General features: G+C 37.5%; 1 protein-coding gene across 1 annotated transcript in view; it reads left to right on the top strand.

Moving 5' to 3' along the window:
• MMP16 (matrix metallopeptidase 16) overlaps window positions 1-2905 on the top strand; it is a 263481-nt gene extending 260576 nt beyond the window's left edge. Inside the window, exon 10 of the mRNA XM_045842403.1 lies at window positions 614-2905. Coding sequence (XP_045698359.1) covers window positions 614-948 — 335 coding nt within the window. The 3' untranslated portion in view covers window positions 949-2905. The remainder of the gene's footprint in view (window positions 1-613) is intronic.
• Window positions 2906-19837: the final 16932 nt, after the last annotated feature.

Here is a 19837-nt window from a genome sequence, read left to right as displayed (position 1 = left end):
TATAAGGTGTGGCAACATCTTCAATGCAGGTGGATATTATCACGCTGGTATGTGTTACGTACCTTCAGTCCTGTGAGCCAGCAATGGAGAGAGTCTTGCTCCAGGGTAGACAGGTTAGATACACTCTACTTGGTCTCTCAACACCCTTGGCAGAGGGCACCTCTCTCTGGCTGGGCTTCCCCAGGCATCAGAGGACACAGTCCCTGGGGCTCAGTGGCCAGATCCATCTCAGCACACAGTTCAGCTCAATATCGTGTTTTCTTCCTGAACAAATTAAGGAGTCTTAACATACGTCTTCTATGTAGTCAATTTTTTTAAAGATTTTATTTTTTATTTTTTTTTAGAGAGATGGTAAGGGAAGGAGAAAGACAGGGAAAAAACTATCAATTTGTGGTTGCCTCTCATGCACTCTGTACTGGGGACCTGGCCCACAACCCAGGAATGTGCCTTGACTGGGAATCAAACTGGCCACCCTTTGGTTTGCAGGCCCATGCTCAATCCACTGAGCTATACCAGCCAGGGTCTATGTAGTCAATTTAATTAAATGTCTGTACACATCAACTTTCACAAAAGTGGTTCCTGTGTGTGTTGTTTCCCCCATCTCCACCCTCAGGGTTTACATATTTCTACAAAGGGAAGGAGTATTGGAAATTCAACAACCAGATACTCAAAGTAGAACCTGGATATCCCAGATCCATCCTGAAGGACTTTATGGGCTGTGATGGACCAACAGACAGACACAAAGAAGGACACAGCCCTACTGATGATGTCGACATTATCATCAAACTGGACCACACGGCCAGCACTGTGAAAGCCATCGCCATTGTCATCCCATGCATCCTGGCCCTCTGCCTGCTGGTACTGGTCTACACCGTGCTCCAGTTCAAGAGAAAAGGGACTCCTCGGCACATACTGTACTGTAAACGCTCCATGCAGGAGTGGGTGTGACATGGGGCTTCCAACTGCTTTTCCAGGAGTTGGTGATCACTTGAGATGTGAGACAAGAGCTGTTATGCTGGTTCCTAGTTCAGAGCAGACTGGTGGCAGCCTGGTTTGGGGCTGACCTTTCAAACCAGAGGGTTGCTGGTCCTGCGCATGAGTGGAAATTCAGTTGTGGGGACGCTTCCATGATGCAAGTCCCTACCGTCCCTCAGTCCTTTGTCTTTCTTTGTCTTTCCATTCTAGGCCTTTCCTCTGTATGCTTGATGCCCAGGACATTTTCAGGAGTAACATCAGAAGAGGAAACCAAGAAAAAGATTCTTCCTAATTGTTTCAAATAGGATTGTACTTCTGAAGTCTGAGCCCATTTCTGGGGTTGTAGGGTAGGGAGAAAAGCAAAAGGAAGAACCCGCACATTTTTGCTTTACAGCCAAGAAAATTTTAAAAGGTTAAACAAAACAACTCATAGTTGAACTTTCAGGAAAGTGGAAGACCTAGAACAGCTTAGTCTCCAAAGAGCGTGCTCTGACCTCTCCAGGAAGTCTGCTGTGCTTGCCAGTGTTGAGGCAGCAGGTCAAGACTGGGGAGCCATTCCAGCCAACAGGGGCCAAATTCTCTGCAATATAGTAACAGCCTTAATAACATTCCATTTTTTTTTTGTTTTCTACAGCTATTCTCAGCCATGTCCTTACTGTCCCAGCCCATTTGTACTTAGAGCTCTACTCAAACAGGACTTTGAATTGTTTGAAAATGTTTCCAGAAGTGTGTCCTTCCTGCCACCTCGTGTTGTCATTGTGGGACCTCCCCAAGCTGTTTTAGGCCATTGCCCTAGGCCTCCCCTGGGTCTGTTGGGAATATTCATTCTATGAGAGTGAGAAGCAGCATGTTCCTAACATGGTGTGAAGTGACAATTGCTTACAAGGCAATGTGACATTATAATCCAGTGGTGGAACCCTTTGAGAACTATCAAATCAGCTTTCAGAGTCAATGTGTTGTCAGTTTGGCTATCTGGTGAATTTTGAACAATTGGGCAATGGTGACAGTAGTCTCAGGGTCAGGAATGTCAGGTTTTTAAAACAGGTATCCTACAACCCTGTGCAATGTTTAAATGACCTCTGGTCCTACAGAAATGCATCATGACACAGGCGATATGACTTGCTAAAACACTTCCTGGCAAATAAAAAGGTATTTTATTAAGTATCTTGTAAGAGTGAAATTTTATTTGAATAACCAATGATAATAGCCTAAGTCTTTTTTTACTTTGGTTAGACATACTGAGTTTCTGTTTTAAAATCCATTGCATGGGAGTTCAGTTTGCCTTGAGACATGCAGTGCATATGGCCACTGTAAAGCGAATTCAAGTGACTGTCCTGCATGGCAGCCATAGTTCTCAAAGGGTTTGTGTGGCTTCTGGCGTCCAGCCATCTGTTTGGTTACTGACAGAGCCAAGACACCACCAAAGCATCTCACTGTGGAGTGTCATTTGTCCTAACATCAGTGCCGTCATTTTTGTGCGACCTGTGGAGCAGGTTCGTATCAATAGTTTTTTCCTAGTGAAAAGTCAGCAACTGACAGACCTCTTTATTGATTTTCAGGAAGCTGCTTCTCATGAGGAAAAGCTTTCAAGCCACTGGGCTGTGAACTCATTAGGGATGGTCAGAAGGGACACACCCTATGACTCAGACACTGGCTTTTCAGAAAAGCCAGCTTCCTGGGGGATTAGCTTTTGAAACAATGAACAGCTTGCCTTGACCTTGATTGTTGATCTGTTGATTGTCATTAACAACTTAAACATTGTCTTTTGTGAAAATTTCTCTTGAACAGTCCTATTCTATGTCTTTGCCCTTTGACCTTTAACTTGCAAACTGGCAGAAATGAAAGGAAATCTGGTGTTGCTTCTCCATTGGAAGGTTAATTATTCTCTGAAAACCAGTGAGGGTGAGCTGTTTCCTTCAAGTGGAGAGGGTTGTGGGTGTTGAGTGTGCAGACAGATGCTTGGTTCTTCCAGACACACTCAGAAAAATACCCTGGAGATAGAAGTGACTTAATTTTCTTTTAATATAATTTCAACTCTAAATTTATTATTTTAGTATAAATATAAAACTATAAGGGAAAATAAAACCTCAAAATACTTGAATGGCCAGTATGGCTTTTATATAAAGCAGGAATTTTATACTAGTGAGAATTTCTTACTGATTTGCTAATAATACACATTTCCAGGTGATTTTTAATGAGTGTAGGTATACATTCTTATTTGGAAATGGATAGTTTGGCCGCCTTGACTTTACATTTATACTCCATATAGCATGAGAATGAGAATTCCTTTCAGTTCAACATTTTATGATTGTGTTGGGGAAAACATTTTGTAATCATGGGTACCATTGGAAACAGAGCCTTGCAGACTGTTATTTCTTACAACCTTGACATATCCAATGTCAGGCTAACAAAAAAAGACCAGTTCAAAAAGAGAAATAGCTTTACAGTTAACATTATGCAATGAAGATGATTTGATGAGCTATCAATAGATTTTGTGTGTGAGGGCAGCACCCCCTGCAGGCTGACTGAACACTTCTCCTGTAGATGATGCAGGTTTTCTTGGGAGGTGGTTGCATCCACTGAGCATGGAGGACTGTCTGCACATTTAAGCTCATTTAGACATCACTTGCTGGTGGGAGGGTTTAATCCTTTTAGGACCTTGTTCAGGAAAAAGTGACAAAAAGCTACTTTTTGTTAAGGACTGAAATGAGGAACTATGTCATTTTTGGAATGTATAAATCATTGAATAATTCCATTAACCTACATGGATGATGATTTTTTTTCTTTAAAATGAGAAAGAAACAGAATAACCAGTCTTTTGCCTCTTGACTCATTTGTCACAGAATCCTGATTCATCTTAAGACTCAAAGTGTATAAGGGCTAGAAAATAATGCATTCGGAACAGGACTCAGCTATGGTTCTTTAATCCTAGAATGTCATAGATAATTGTGGGTCCATATTTACTTCAATATGAGATGAGATATAGGTGATAAGAAAAGATATGTATGACTTCTCTCTTTACTACAACCTTTACATTTTCAGGCTGTAAGACTACAAGGGATAAAAAAAAAGTTATGCACAATGCAATCACAAGCATGGGGTTCCAATGTTTACTGTGTACCTGGCACTCTGTGGTTGCTGACTCCTCTCCCACTGGGGGTTTAGGGAAAGCAATCTCAATCCTAATAGAATTGTGAAAGGGAGCATGACTAGTTGACCTAGCACATCGGGATTGTGATTCAAAATCACTGTGGAAAAATTTCCATCGGTTAACCACATAATATAACAGCACAGTGTATCAATAGAGACATACAACTTGTTAAGTAGTTTCTATCATCTCATTGCTAATACATGGATAGTTCAGACCTAGTGTTTTCCAAATTGAAATGAAGACACACTATGAACACACACAAAATAATTCTCTTCTGTTTCATCATTTGTCATCACTTTTTGTAAACACCAATGTAAACAAGGTAATGTTCCTTACATAAATTAACTACATAGTGTATAATTGTAGCCAATATTATTCCTCTATGTATTATTAACAGGAATTAATTAAAATAGCCAATCAGTCTGTGTTCTTTATAAAGCAGTAAATCCACAGCAGACCTGGAGTGCAGGTGATTACTTGAATCATTGACCCATTTGAGAACAGTGTCTGCGGACATGGCTATCAGAACGGGTTGGCACTGGTGCTCTTTACAGATGCAAAGGTAATAGATCAATTAGAGAACTCTTGAAGATACTAGCAAGGACAACTTCTGTTATAAATCAGAGAGCTCTTCTGAATCAGGTAATAAATTACTAAGTAATAATTTACAAAAATAATCACTAAGTAATAAAGGATAGAGACTGACTTACTGAATTAAGCAAATACAACATTCACTACTTAGATTGCTTGCAATCCTTTTCTAGTGACACATAGTCTGTTCGTATATACTTGTTTCATTCCCCTCCTATGGCTGATTTAAAAATGTGATGTGGTGGATGAGGACATTGCCCAACTCTCTGGTAGTTTCAACACATGGATGTTGTGTGGATAGGATCTTAGGGGTAGTAGTAAAACTTCCAAGTTTGCTCATTCTGCTGATATCTCTAGTATAGTATAAATGCACACCCAACTTTGTGGGTCTTATATTAGAACAACCAGTGTATCCATATTAACTAAATTCATTGTGCTATCTGAAGAAGAATGATGTCATAATCAAATAGATTGAGTTGACATGAGAGTCATGAAATATTTTTATAAGTTTTGAAATTATTTCCAGAAACTAATAAAGGCAGTAATTTATAGAAAGTACTGAGTCTGTGAGATTATAATAGACTGAAACAACCTCATAAATGGTGGAGAAATCTTTCAGCAAACAGCAAAATATTCATTTAATTTTCAGTGCTCTCAAGATCACATTCCAAAGTATTATAGATGTCAGACAGAAGACATGGTATCTAAACCAAAAATGTTAAGTTCAGATGAGCTCTTCCAAATGGCTGTAAGTGCAACCTCAACCATTATGTATGTCATAAAAGTTAGCAAGTGAATAATGTTAAAGGATCTGACCATCTCATTGTACCCTCATGAGATGAATTTGCTGTGAACACAGATTATGATGGCCAGAGGGTAAGGATCTATGTTATTGGTTCCACATTGCTTAGGAGGGAACCACAGTTATATCAGAAAAGTTTTATCAGTTACATCTTAAAAATTAGAACTTTATATAATAAAGGTGCCTGGCACCACATTATAAACATGGAAGCTAAATATGATATTGATTAGACATAAAAAAATGGAGGAGGAAGAAAAATGAGTCTTTTATAAAATACAAAACCCTTCTATAGCACATTCCTTAATAGAACTGGAAATTTTACTTTAGCAAGTATAAAATACTTCAGTGTCCTCACACCAGTGATGAATATGGGATCTACCAATGTCCATAATTAGCCAGGGGTAAGGAGATTCACCCTACATAAACATGTCTGACACTTAGGCACTGCCTTCTAGGGTACAGATGTGAACATGAGGTGTTCAGTCACCTCAGCTGGAAAGATACATAATGCTAGCCTCACCTGAGAAAAGCATTGCCCTAGGACAGAAATCTATCTGTCTAATCACAGAACAACAAACACTTGGAGTAGCAGCAAAGGAGCTACGTTAGCATCCTAGTCTCATGGAATTGTAATATTGGTTTTCCATGTACTTCTCAAATCATCTCTCATCCGTTTCCATTGGTGTAATTTTGTAATGATACTAAGATATTCCAGGTCAGATTAATAACATCCATGTACAAATATTTCTCAATCTATCATATGTGTCTACTTTTAAATTGAAATCAATAGTATAGAAAGCATAAGAACAAAGCCTGACTTGGCAAATACACAGAAATCGAGTGGAAAATCTACATCATAATGTAAAATTTCAGTACATTTTCTGGTTGAGTCCTGATGTAGCAGCCTTTGATTCTGAAACACAGCTGTCTGCTTGTAATGGAATATGAGCTTAATGCTTTTTTAACAATGCTAATTCTTTGTGCTAAGCAAGGCATGAGATCCTGAGTGCTGTGATACAGCACTTCACAGGCATTCACAATATCAGTCCTTAAAGGAAGATAAGGACATAAGGTAACTCATGGTCAATACATCATAAGTATAAAAGGTTCCACATAAAAAAGATACTTATTTATGAAGGTATCTGAAGATTTGACACATTTTTAATTTAAAGAGTGCTGTATATTAACGTGTATCTTATACTAACATTGGACTGAGAGTAAAGGTCAAGTTTGTATTTAATGTGTCCTTACATTCAGGGTCCATGGGACATTGCAGGACCAGAACATGTTAAATTAGAATGCCATGCTGACTCACATAATTGCCATGTGCTCTGTTATAGAACTGGTATTCTGTGCCCTTAAGAAGGAAGAAGAAAATCTATTAAACAGAAATATGTTATGAAGATGTGATCATTGTGTCATGTTAGGTCACTCAGCTTCAGGGAGTAAGGGGTCATAACCCTTATTTCACATATAAGAACCAGAAAGTGAGAAAGAGAACATGAAAATGATTACCTTTTTGACTTAGGGAGATGTTTCATGAGTATTTTATCCACTTGTTTTTCTCTGAAACAAAATATCACTCAAAATACATGTCTAAAGCACTTGGTTCATAGAAAGACTGGGTCCAGGCAGAATCTTTCTGGCACAGGTCTTTTTATATGTGACTGTCACATATTACGGCTTTGGTGAGATGTGAGTGTAGGATGCTGTTTCCTAAGACAGGACAGCTGGTACTTGCACAGCCTCCTCTGATATGAATCTATGTTCCTTGCCAAGATGTGGATGAATAAAACCTGGTGTAAGCTGTCTACTGGAAAAGTCACCAGGACATGTTTTATTTGTTCTCATAGTGCCACTTTGAACTTGATTCCTTCCTCTCTATATTGATTCAGTTGTGAAGGTAAAACGTACTTTACTTGAATGAATGATTCCATCTTAAAATCAATGTCATAGTTTTTGCTACCACTGAAGTGATATCACAAAGGCCATGTTATTGCCTGTCTTCTCATAGCTCCTAAGTTTATACTACCACCTAGATGAAATTAGGTTTTTAGTTCTTTTTTGCCACTTCTTTTGTATCTGATCTGGAATCCATTATTCCTTTATAAGTTCATAAATACAACATTTCACAATCTTAGTTACTTTGTGACTTTCAGAAATGATTTCCAAACAAACGTGGTTGTGTGCCAGGCTTTTTTTTTCTCTTGATCCAGAATTTATTTGTTTCTTTTCTGTTTATTAGTCAAAAATATGGATGGTTGGGAAGAAAAACATTATTTGTGCTTTCTGATGCAGTCTGTGTCAGTCTTTGCATTTACGTCAATGTTCACCTTTTCAAAATCAATTTGGTTTTCTTTCCCTTCCCTTTGTGAGAAGCAAAAGTGGGCTGTACCTCAGATATGGTGCACAGAAAATATACCTTTGTCCTCAATATCCTCCTTCAGAGTTCCATGCAAAGACATCAACTCACTTATTCCACCACCACCTCCAATCTCTTGCATTGGTTGTACCTTTTTTAGAGTTGTTTTCCCCTGAGGAACATGAAATGCTGGGTATAAAGGCTACTGTCTGTTGATAAGCCAGCTAAAGAAATTTGCTTTTGGAGAATGTGCCTTAAATCACTGCACACACAAAGAAAGTAAATACCATAATATAGTGTTGTGTGTAAGGTACATCATGAGTACATGAATATTTAATGCCTCAATCTGTTGGTATAATTCCTTTTATATGTAAATTACATATATATTAAAGAGACAGAAAATAAGAGGACGGGGTATAAGGGACAGCTTTGTGCTGTATGAAATTGGACATTATCAGCATTTCTGTGGGAACCTCTGTTTGCAGGGGTTTAACAGACTCACCCATAAAAATTTGATTCAGGCTTAAAATTCCAGAAAGATTTTTTTAGGTATATAATTTTAAACAAATATATCTTGTTTTTATATTATAAGAGGGAAATAAATGGAGTTTACTAGTTCAATTTTGCGCTAATATAACTTTTAATAAAGTTTCTTTGACATAAAATCTGATTAGTGCATAGTTTATTGATGTTTTTTTAAAGAATCATTCATTGACATCGAGAAAATTGCCTGCTTTATCAATGTAACAATCTATCTTCAAGAAGTTTTAAACTTGTATACCTGTATTACATTATCTTGATTCCAACAGTGGATCAGTATGATAATAAATATGATGATTGCTATCCATATGAACTATCTGGTAATACAGATTTAGAAATGTATATAATATATTACTAGATAGATTAAAAGGGAAGTTCACATAAATTTAGTTTGTCAAATAAATACTATATATATTTTAAAAATTGCATAGACACTTATCTTTCTGAGTCAAAATGAAAGGCAAACAATTGCAAAGGAGTTGTCCCCTGGGTAAACAATACTAATTTTATAGCTTCTTAGGAATATCATTTTTCCATTCTTTATTGTGGTTATGAGAAGTTAAAAGAATTTAATGCATAAAATTAATGCAGACTTCATTTAAATAGCATTAAACTCTGAAGCAGAGAGGAACACTAGAATATTAAACAAATATTAAACATATAAACCATTTCTTTTGGTTGCTTGACAACACTCCACCTTCATTTTAATTCCCATAATATTTTAAGTTATGGAGAGATTATGAAATCTAACTTTAAGTCTCTGGATTGTTCCCATTCCACTCAAAACAATTTCATCAAGTTGTTGATAATAGTAGTTTTTTTGTGTGTGCAAGAAGAGAAAAAAAGAACACATTTATTTGCTGAATATGTTATCAGGTGTGCAAGTAGTCAATGGTTTTTGTCCATACATGATTCTATACATTTATACCATCTTAAATCCTGCATACATATGTATTTTTTCAGATAGCTTCTACTGACAAACACAAAGTCATTTGTGTGCAAATATAAGGCTAAAAAATGGTGCTAAAGTGTATTATGACTGTCAGATATAATTAGGCAAAATTTTGTGGTGCTTAAATTAATTTTGTATTTTTTGATCAATGCATTGAACAGTGTTTATTATTTACAAATTTCTTTATTAGTAAGTCAAGGCCTCATAGCACATTATTAAATGAAATGGTTGACTAATTTATATAACAGCTCACCAAGCTACTATCGAACTCCTTATAATGTTGAGTCATTAAAGGTCAAGGGGTCATGCTCTTAATCTCATCGCCATAGGCCATTAACATGACCAAACTTCCCCACCAGGTACTTATGTTTACAATGCTGTAACACTTTGACTGCTTCAGGAACCTTTAACCACACATTTGTCATGACCTGGAGTTATCCTCAAGGTTCCTGCCAAGGCAGTCAAAGTGTGAAGGGCTGTGCAGTGATTTGTTTTGTATTTATTAATTTCTATTTATTTTGTGTCCAAGGAGGGGATTTGGGGTGGGCCAGTTTTTTTCTGCTGTGTCTTAACCTCGGGAAGGTTTAAGTGGCTTTTCTATACGGCATCTTCTGTACTTACCATCAGTTCATTGTGTTGTAATTAAACAACTGTCAATAAATAGGAAAACAGAGAAATGGTTCATAGACAATGTGGTTTTACTCCATGAATGTATATGCATGTTTGTAATGAATGTTTAGGCTGTGATCTATTGAGGTGGTCTTTACTAGCTATGTCTTCAAATCAATATAAAATGAAAAAGGAAATTTTTAAGCAATTTAGACCAAAATATTCTGTGTGTTTTCCTGATTTGGCAAGTATATTTACCTGTCTACATCAACAGGAGAATTATTTAACTACTAGCATGATGGTATGACTGACCAGGAGCCAGAGAAGGAAGTAGGACTGCATAGAGTATATTTTGGGCAAGTTCCGTTCCCATTAAACTAGGATATGTATGATAGGAGTTTATCACCACTTCGAAAATGATAAAGATCACTTTTAGATAAGTGAGTATAATTGTTTAAAGCTATGCATCATGACTGTGTAGGTAAATCTAATCAAAGGACTTAATTTTTATGTTGTCTGTGTCAGAATCTCATGTAAGGATGTTTCCCTTTTTTTCTTCCTTTTTTTTTTATGATAAGACTGTAGAAGAAGGTGTCCATTAACACAGCACTGACTTAGAGAACACCAAGTAAGGAAAAACACTTTCATTTAACATTTTAATTTTATCCTTCCTGGAATATCAGGTAGTTGCTTGTAATCAAGTGCTTAACCAAGAGTTTTCTGATGATCACATTGATGGATTAAGGGTCCCCAAAGGTCATCTTAATTTTAGAAAGAATTAAGAATGTGTAATGGGAATAAAGAAAAGTGTGCTTTATTCTCATATAAAAGTTAGCGTGCACAAAGAAGTCAATCTCATAAATTATGATCCACACAGAAGAGGAATTCTGACACAAGGCAATAATGATGGCCCCAGGGAATTGTCTTCAGCAGTAGACCAGAGGAACAGAAAACCACTGTGTGAAATATGGATCTAAGGTGACTTCCCTGGAGCTTGGAGATCCATCTCAAATAGCTGAAAGGAAGATTCACAGATAAGAGTTGTTGGGCCCTTGGAAATTGTCAGCATAACAGAGCCTACATGTTTGGCCAACTAACTATAGTTTAATGTTATTTGTATAAGGATTTTAAACAAAATTTAATCTTTATTTTTATAAGGCTATTTCAGATATGCAACCATCAATATCAGGCTGAATTCAAGAAATGAATCTCCCCTGTTTTTATTATCAAAGGGGAAAAATAAGTTAGAATTACTGATCTGGCCCAGTAGGACATTTATTATTCTTAGGTACCTGGATTATTATTTTTTTATTTGATATCAAAACACACAATAATATGAATGACTTTTGCCACAAATAGGGGCCAAATCAGAATAATATAATGTGGAGAAAAATAAAAATATAGGTAGGGTTATTGAGAATCTTTTAACATCATTACCACACTATGGACACATAAATATCATTTTTGAGGTGAGTGATAATTTTTGCCTATTGTAAATCTTTTATGGAAAGTATTTGAATAGTTGTAGCTTCAACCCACTTTGATGCACTCTGACAACCACAAGTCAGTCATTCCAAGGTGTCATTGTCTGCCCCCTCATTCTCCCTTGTTTCCTAAACTCTGCACCTATTTCTTCAAGTGATATATTTATTACTAAATCTAGCCTTTCTAATTCCTTATTTTATTTGGCTTCTTAACATGATTTAATACTGACAGTGGCTCTGCCATACTTTTTTCCCCTTCAGTCTAAGCATTCACATCTCCTCACCAGAAGCACTTTTTTAATCCTCACCTGAGGATTGATCCTCACCTGTGTTTATTGATTTCAAAGAGAGAGGAATATAGAGAAAGGACTTGAACCCACAACCTTTTGGTATACAAGATGACACTCCAACCAAATGAACCACCTGATCAGGATGACTCTGCCATACTTTTCCTGGACAGCCACTTGGGAGAACCTATTGCCTTCTCCATCCCCTCCACACCAAAGCATGATTCTGCACCCACTTCCTCACAGCCTTTAGTTAAATGCTGGTTCCTAGATATTAGAATTTAGATTTTCCCTTCACCACATCAAACTGTTTAAATAATTCTTGTGAATTTACATAAGTTTCCTATACATTCTTAACCTCAGTCTTGGAGTCAGTTGTGTGAAGCCCATGTCCACAAACCAAGATAATACCTGACCTAATTGAAGTCTCAGCCTGTCCCAGGAGCAAAGCCTTTAACCAGTCAACCTGGAAATTCTGATCAGCATCAGTGAGGTATCCACCCAGAGGTCTCCACTGTCCCTCACATGTAGATGACTGCTGAAACAACCTAGTATTCTCCCCCATCTGCCTGTAACACCTTTGGTGTGGTGCACTCTTGGAATCCCTTTCTGTCTGCTTCATGGAAGGGATGCTGCCTACTCAGGAGTTGTTGAATAAAGCTGACTTGATTTTCAAATTCATTCAGTCGAGTTACATTTTTTAGCTTTTTTTCCTGAGAACTCTTTAGAATGTACCTGGCATGTGACATTTGTCTAAAAGCATTTTCAGGTCAAATGATAGATCACACACAAGCATGTAATGTCACTCTATCCAAAGGCCTACTAAAATGATAGGAAGTGGATATTCTCTTTTTCTATTTCAAAGACTTATGAATAAAAAATACAAGTGATGAGACAATAGCAAGATTAGGAAGACCTAAGCATGTGGATATATGGTAATTGGCTTAGCAGATTCAAAGAAATCCAGTCATAAACCAGCCAAGAGCATAAACAGAGTGCTGAAGGCTTGGTGGGGGGTGAAGCACAGCCTGTGGAAACCAAGAGAATGAGTTCACTAGGTTAAAAAGGGCTGAAAACTTTACAGGAAACAGTTGAAACTCTAGGTCAATCTAGGCCTCCTTGTCTTTGGACAACTGCTCTTGCAATCTCTAGCAAAAAAAACTAAAGGTTTATCTGTGGAGAAAGTAGAAGAAGCTTTCTGAGTTGAAGAATGCCAGTGTTCTACACCAGAAAGAGGATCATGTAGATTTCTGTATATTGATGCTAATGCCAAGACTGTCAACACCAGGATGACATCAGCTGATACTGGAGGGAGTTGTTTTGTTTTCCTTTAGGCAAGAAAATGGAACATTTTTTTCTGGCGAACCTGATCAACCCAAGAAGAAAGACAATCAAATCTGTAATGAGGGTTTCTCCAACAAAGAACCAGCAAGATTATCCTTTATGAAAGTATATGAAGAGAGTGTTCACCTGGCATACAAGATCAGACAAGCAAAGATTTCTAAGATCTATGAAAGGTTCAAACAGATGGCAGTGTTCAAAACCAACAAAGAAACCAACATAACAGACAAAAAAAACTTTTAAAACTGTCTTAACTCTCTTTTAGAAGAAAAAAGATATTTTTTAATCTTGTGTTTGGAAAGATTAAATAGAAGCTGTTAAAAAATCAATATATTGGGCCTGGCTGGCATAGCTCAGTGGACTGAGTGCAGGCTGCGAACCAAAGCATCGCAGGTTCGATTCCCAGTCAGGGCACATGCCTGGGTTGCAGGCCATGGCCCCCAGCAACTGCACATTGATGTTTCTCTCTCTCTCTCTTTCTCCCTCCCTTCCCTCTCTAAAAATGAATAAATAAAATCTTTTAAAATAAAAAAAAATTCAATATATTGGAAGTCAAAATTAAATCTCCCAGAGAATACAACAACAACAAAAAGAAGGATATGAAAAAATTCTACAGTAAAACAATAGAAAGTGAGAAGCCAGATCTGCAGTCCAGGAAGTACAGTGGTTGCATAACTGGAGTTCTAGGAAAATAAACAGAGAAAATGAAGCAGTGTTTTGATCATCATTAGAGTCACTTAAATTACCCAGAACTTAGATTCATGAGTTTCCAGATTGAAGGAACCCAGAGATATCCAGCATAATGGATGAAGATAGACACATGAAGATGTATCACTGTGAAAATTCAAGGCACAGGGACAAGGAAACACTATAAGCTTTCAGACACAGGATGAACAATTCACTTACAAAGGAAAGAAAGAGAAAGAAAGAAAGAAAGAAAGAAAGAAAGAAAGAAAGAAAGAAAGAAAGAAAGAAAGAAAGAAAGAAAGAAAGAGAGAGAAAGAAAGAAAGAAAGAAAGAAAGAAAGAAAGAGGAAGGAAGGAAGAAAGGAAAGGAAGGAAGGAAGGAAGGAAGGAAGGAAGGAAGGAAGGAAGGAAGGAAGGAAGGAAGGAAGGAAAAGAAAGGGAGAGAGGGAGGGAGGGAGGGAGGGAGGGAAGGAAGGAAGGAAGGAAGGAAGGAAGGAAGGAAGGAAGGAAGGAAGGAAGACCTCATTCAGATTTCTCCACAGTGATACTGACACTCAGTTCATGGAGTAATATCTTCAAAATTCTGGATAAAAAATTTCACTCTATAACTCTCTATACAAATAAATATTAATTAAATGTGAGGTAGAATAAAAACAGAAAAATCTCCAAAACTTTTTTTCCCATGTTCCTCTTCTCAGTGAGAGGATATGCTTCACTAGATTATGAGAAATCCAACAAAGAAGCCCTGAATTCAGAAAGGCAGGAATTACAACAAAAGGAAAAAAGAAGCAAAGGGATTCTCCAAAGGGGTGGTAAGAGGCGCTTTCCAGGTTACAACAGTGAACCAGCGTCAAACCATTCAGAGGAGCAGCACAGTCACAAGGTAAGACATTCAAGACTTTTTTTCCATGACTTACATTGTTGTCTTTCTTCGATGTTGTGCCTTCTTCTCTAACCTGTGAAGCAACTGCAGGATGTGCTCCCTGAAAACAGCAAAATAAATGAATAATAATAACACAGAAGTTCTGAAAAACAGAGAATCCATTTCTTAGAAAACTCAAAGATATTTCTCATAATGACAGCAAAGATAAATCCTAGGATAACAGGTTCAGAGAGCAACTAGTCCAAATAGAGGTATAGTAGATGACTCTAGTAGGAGTGTGTGCATTTGTGTGTGCACATGTGCATGTGTGCATGTGCAGATGTGTGTTTGTGTGTGCATGTGTGTTCATATGCCATCTATATGCACACACAGTGAAAACAATAGTAGATGTAAATGACCTAGTGGGAAATTCTACCAAGAGGCTGTGGAAGGTGTAGAGCAAATTGGCAATAAATAAAATAAAAATAAAGCAAGGGTAAAAATAAGGTAATTGTTCATTTAAGAAACAGTTTTGAAAAATTGTAATGAAGGCCCAACTCAATGTTCAGCTCTGAACAGCTTATAGGGCATGATAATGTAAAAATCGGGTCTTCATTTAGCTAAAGTTATAATTAACAACATTGAGAGGGTGGGGGAGGGGAACCAGAGGAGATGGCAGAGGAAGGCAGCTTAACCTTCATCTAACAAGTTAAAAATCAAGAAACTAGGTCTAAAATTTGTTGATTTAAACATAAAAGTAGATGTATAGTTCTTAGAATCTCTGAGATGCTCAATTCCAGAGGGGAAAAGAGATGATTAGCCAAAAATATCTATAGAGGTTTTGGAGAGGAGGATTGAGAGGGAGGTTAAGAAGGGGTTGGTATATTTTGTTATAGGATTATTTTAATAAAATATGTTTAAAACAATATAACTGCATTAATCTAACAGTAGAAAGTTCACATTAAAGCACAAAAAGAATACATGGTCAATATGCCCAAATTTTCATGGATACAAGGGTGCTCTGACCATAAATGTTTTGTGTCTGTTCCTGTACACTCATCACTGTTTTTCTTTTCACCCACTTCCCAGCATGGTCCCCTGCATCTTTGGCACTACCCTCCTTCACAGCATTTGTGGTCTCTCACTCAGCAGAGAAAGAGGAGACCATGATGACACTAGCAACTGCTTTTCAAAGACACTTGACCTTTACCTTAGGGAGATGTTTGCTCAGTCATATTTGGATAACAACAGCCTGGGAAAGATGGCTTTCAGTTTTGTTGACTGTGAGAAACATTCTTCAAAGGAAGGTCAGTAGGGTAAGTGATAGTTAGCAAAATTAAACTGGAACAGGATGGCAACCAACCCTAGGTCATCAACCCTACTAGAAAGTGAGAAACCTCAAGAAATAAAGCTGAAGATCTGATGGAAAAATACATGTATGCTTTAAGAAAACACTTGCAAATGTAAAAAAAGAAAACACTTGAAACATTAACATCTTAAACGTCAATTTAATTGTGATATAGTGATATATTCTTTCCAACAAAGTCACATGGATTTATTTGTCTGATTATTTTATATTAGTTGAATATTTGCTACATTTTAAATATCAACTAGGATAAAGGATAGGATGTGGAGACCTAAATAGGGCAGTCAAATTTGCTTAAATATTAACTTTATTGTAATTAGTATACAAGGGGGGCACAAAAATGGAATTATCTTCTGGAGGGCAGGCACCTTTGTAGTGCAGGCTTCTCCTACTAGGCTGTGTTCTAGGAACCCATCTGTATCAGTGTACCAGCTGGCATTGTTGTAAGAGGCTGCATTTGGCTTCAGTAATTTCTTTTTTTTTAAGACTCAATGTGTTTACTTTGGGTGATTTATAAGCACACCTTCCCACACTGTGCAGAGTGTTCAGTAATTTTTGACCAAAAATGGCATGACTTCCATGCCCCACCCTCCCTATTCACCAGATCTCACTCTAAATGACTGCTCCTTGTTTCCCCAGATGAAAAAAGTCCTCAAAGAGAAATATTTTGCCGATGTGGAAGAAGTGAAACAAAACACAGGAAAAGCACTACAAGGGATCAAAATTGACAAGTTCAAAAAATTTTGAGCTGTGAAGAAAACATTCTAATAGGTGTATTGCATTAAATGGAGAGGTGACTGAAGTTGAAACATATAAGAATAAATAGACAGTTTTTTTAATAAATAAATTCCATTTTGAGGAGATCCCCCCTCATGTTACATAACATGAGATGCATAGCACAGTGTAAGATAATATAGGATATAATATGAGAAATTTTATAGTATTATAGGTACAACCAGATCATGAGAGAATCCATGTGCTAAATTATCCTTGCACTACCAGAGAAGACTATAAAGTAGAAAAACAAAAGTAAAGATTAACACTAATCTGGGATACCCAGCCTAGAACACCAGAGCCCTAAACGCACACAGATAACAGCCTGTGGTGAAAAGTGCCAGGGCTCCTCTCTGCCGGGGACTGACACTTGGAGACACAAAGAGTCTTTTAAAGGGCCAGTGAACAAATTTTCATTTGCAGCCTCTTACCTGGGACTTAGGCAAAAGCCGGGGCACATTGGGTTAGAGACATCTGAGAAGAAACTGGGCATGGAATATTTGGGGAGAGAGCTGAGAGAATAGACACTGGGATCCTGGTACTAAGTCATTCCCCATATGGCAGCAACCATATTGCTCAGGTAGACCACTTCTCTATGAGTGGCAGCAGCCTGAAGGGAAACAACCCAGGAGAGACTCTGCCCCAGCTCTGTGGCACTTAAACCTGACTACTGAGTGCAAAGCGACTATTTAAACAACTGAAAGAAACAACCACAGATAGTAGATCCCTGGCAAAGGTTGGGGGTCAGAGTGGACCAGAGATGCTGGACAGAGACTGGAGAAATAGGCTTTGGGAAGAGAACTGAGACAATCTCCCCACCCCAGACCCCCAGATCCCAGTGCTGAGTAATCATACCTAAGGCAGCAGCCATCCTGCTCAGATAGACCACTCCCCTCCAAACAGAAGCAACCTGAGGAAAAACAATAGTCCCAACCCCATGAGGGATTCTGCCAGCCCTATGGAGTTTAAGCCTCACTGTTGAGTGTAGAGTGACTAGATTAACAACAGAAGGAGACAGCCACAGATCTCTGACAATCTCAGAACAGTCTGTCTAAGGTCAGATCAGGTAAACATCTGACATCCCCAGAGGTGGATCCAGAAAAAAAAGGTAAATATTATAGGCTACCAAGACAAAATCCACCGTGGTCTTCTCCATGATTCATGATATTTTCTTTCCTGCAAAGCTTTCTAACATTCAATTCTTATCCAGCAAGTTTGTGCCTATTAAGTTGTAAGGTTTTTATACTATAGTTTATTTCTCTCCATTCTTATAATAGTCTCAATCTTTCTAAATCCTTATTAACACTGGTTCATTTGCTGTTGACAGTAGAATTACAAGGTTGGCAAGATATTTTTGTGGATGTGAGTCTGTTCCCTGGGATTTGTGGTTTTCTTCTGACAGTACCTGCACAACACCATACTAGAAGTGGTAGACAGAGTGACCCTCAGTCAACCAACTGGAGGGAAGGACTCACCAAAGAAAAACACAACAATAATCAAAGCTCAGTTACATCCATAGAGCCAATATAAACAACATAATAGACACCTCAAGAGCATCAAGTTCAGGACATCAAAAAGACTGCACCACTAAATCTCAAGGGTTCCTACCATAGAAGATCACAACACAAACTCAAGGAGTCAAAACAGATCAATTTAAGAAGCAGAAGATAACAAGAGGAATCTCACAAGTACTGGGAAGACAAAGAAAAAAAACACTGAACAGAAAGAAAGGAGGAATCCTCAGAAAGAATGCTAAATGAAATAAAAGCAAGTCAACTTTAAGATATTGAGTTCAAAACAATGGTAATAAGGAAGCTCAATGAGCTCCATGAGAATTACAAAAAAATGTAGGGACGCTACATGGAACTTACTGCGAATCACAATAGCGTGAAAAAGGACATAGATACTATCAACAAGAACCAAGAGAAAATGAATAATATAATTTCTGAATTGAAAAAAAAACAGTAGAAGAAATCAGGAGCAGGCTAGATGAAGAAGAGAATCAAATCAGTGAGCTGAAGGACAAGGTAGAAAAAACTTCCAAAAAGAGCAAGAAATAAAACACACACACACACAAAGGGAAAGAAGAAGGGTTAAGGGAAATTCAGGACACATGAAACATAATAGTATCTGTATAATAGGTATACCAGAAGAAGAAAAGTAAGGGGTGGAAAACCTATTTGAAAAAGTAATGATGGAAAACTTCCCTAAATTGATGAGAGAAAAAGTCACACAAGTCCAGAAAGCAGAGAAGGTCCCAATCAAGATGAACCCAAAAAGCCCAATCCATGACACATGATAATTAAAATGGCAAAATTCCAAGACAAACAGAGAATCTTAAAGACAGCAAGGGAGAAACAGGAAGTAGCATACAAGGGAGACCCAATAAGGCTTGCAGTTGACTTCTCCATGGAAATGCTATGAGCCAAAAGGGAATAGCAAGCAATATTCCAAGTAATGCAAAGAAAAAGCCTGCAACCAAGACTACTTAATACAACAAGGCTCTCAATTAAAATGGGATGTAAAATAAGGAGTTTCCTAGAAAAAAGAAGGCTGAAAGAATACACCTCCACCAAACCAGCACTGTGAGATATGCTAAAAAGGATGCTTTAAGAAAAGGAAGGAAAAGAATGAGAGAGAGAGAGGAACACAGGTATGAAGGAAGTAAAATGGCAATAAATAAATACCTATCAATAATAACTTATGCAAATGGATTAAATGCTTGATCAAAAGATAGGGCAGCTGAATGGATAGAAAATCATGACCCACACATATGCTGCCTACAAGAGACCCACCTCAGAACAAAAGACCTACACAGACTGTAAGTGAAGGGCTAGAAAAAATATTCCATGCAATGGACAGGAAAAACAAAAGCCGGGGCAGCAATACTTATATCAGACAAAATTTACTTCAAAACAAAAGTCATAAAAAAGACACTTCATAATACTCAAGGAAAGAATTTATCAGAAAAGACATATGCATTATAAACATATATGCACCCAACAAAGGAGCACCCAAGTATATAGGGAAAATCTTGTAGAGCTTCAATAAAGAT

The sequence above is a fragment of the Phyllostomus hastatus genome, unplaced genomic scaffold (assembly GCF_019186645.2).
Source record: "Phyllostomus hastatus isolate PE091 unplaced genomic scaffold, TTU_PhHast_1.1 phas_contig_38, whole genome shotgun sequence".
Classification (NCBI taxonomy): Eukaryota; Metazoa; Chordata; class Mammalia; order Chiroptera; family Phyllostomidae; genus Phyllostomus; species Phyllostomus hastatus.
Note: the sequence above shows the minus strand (reverse complement) of the source record. Positions and strands in the feature narration are given on the sequence as shown.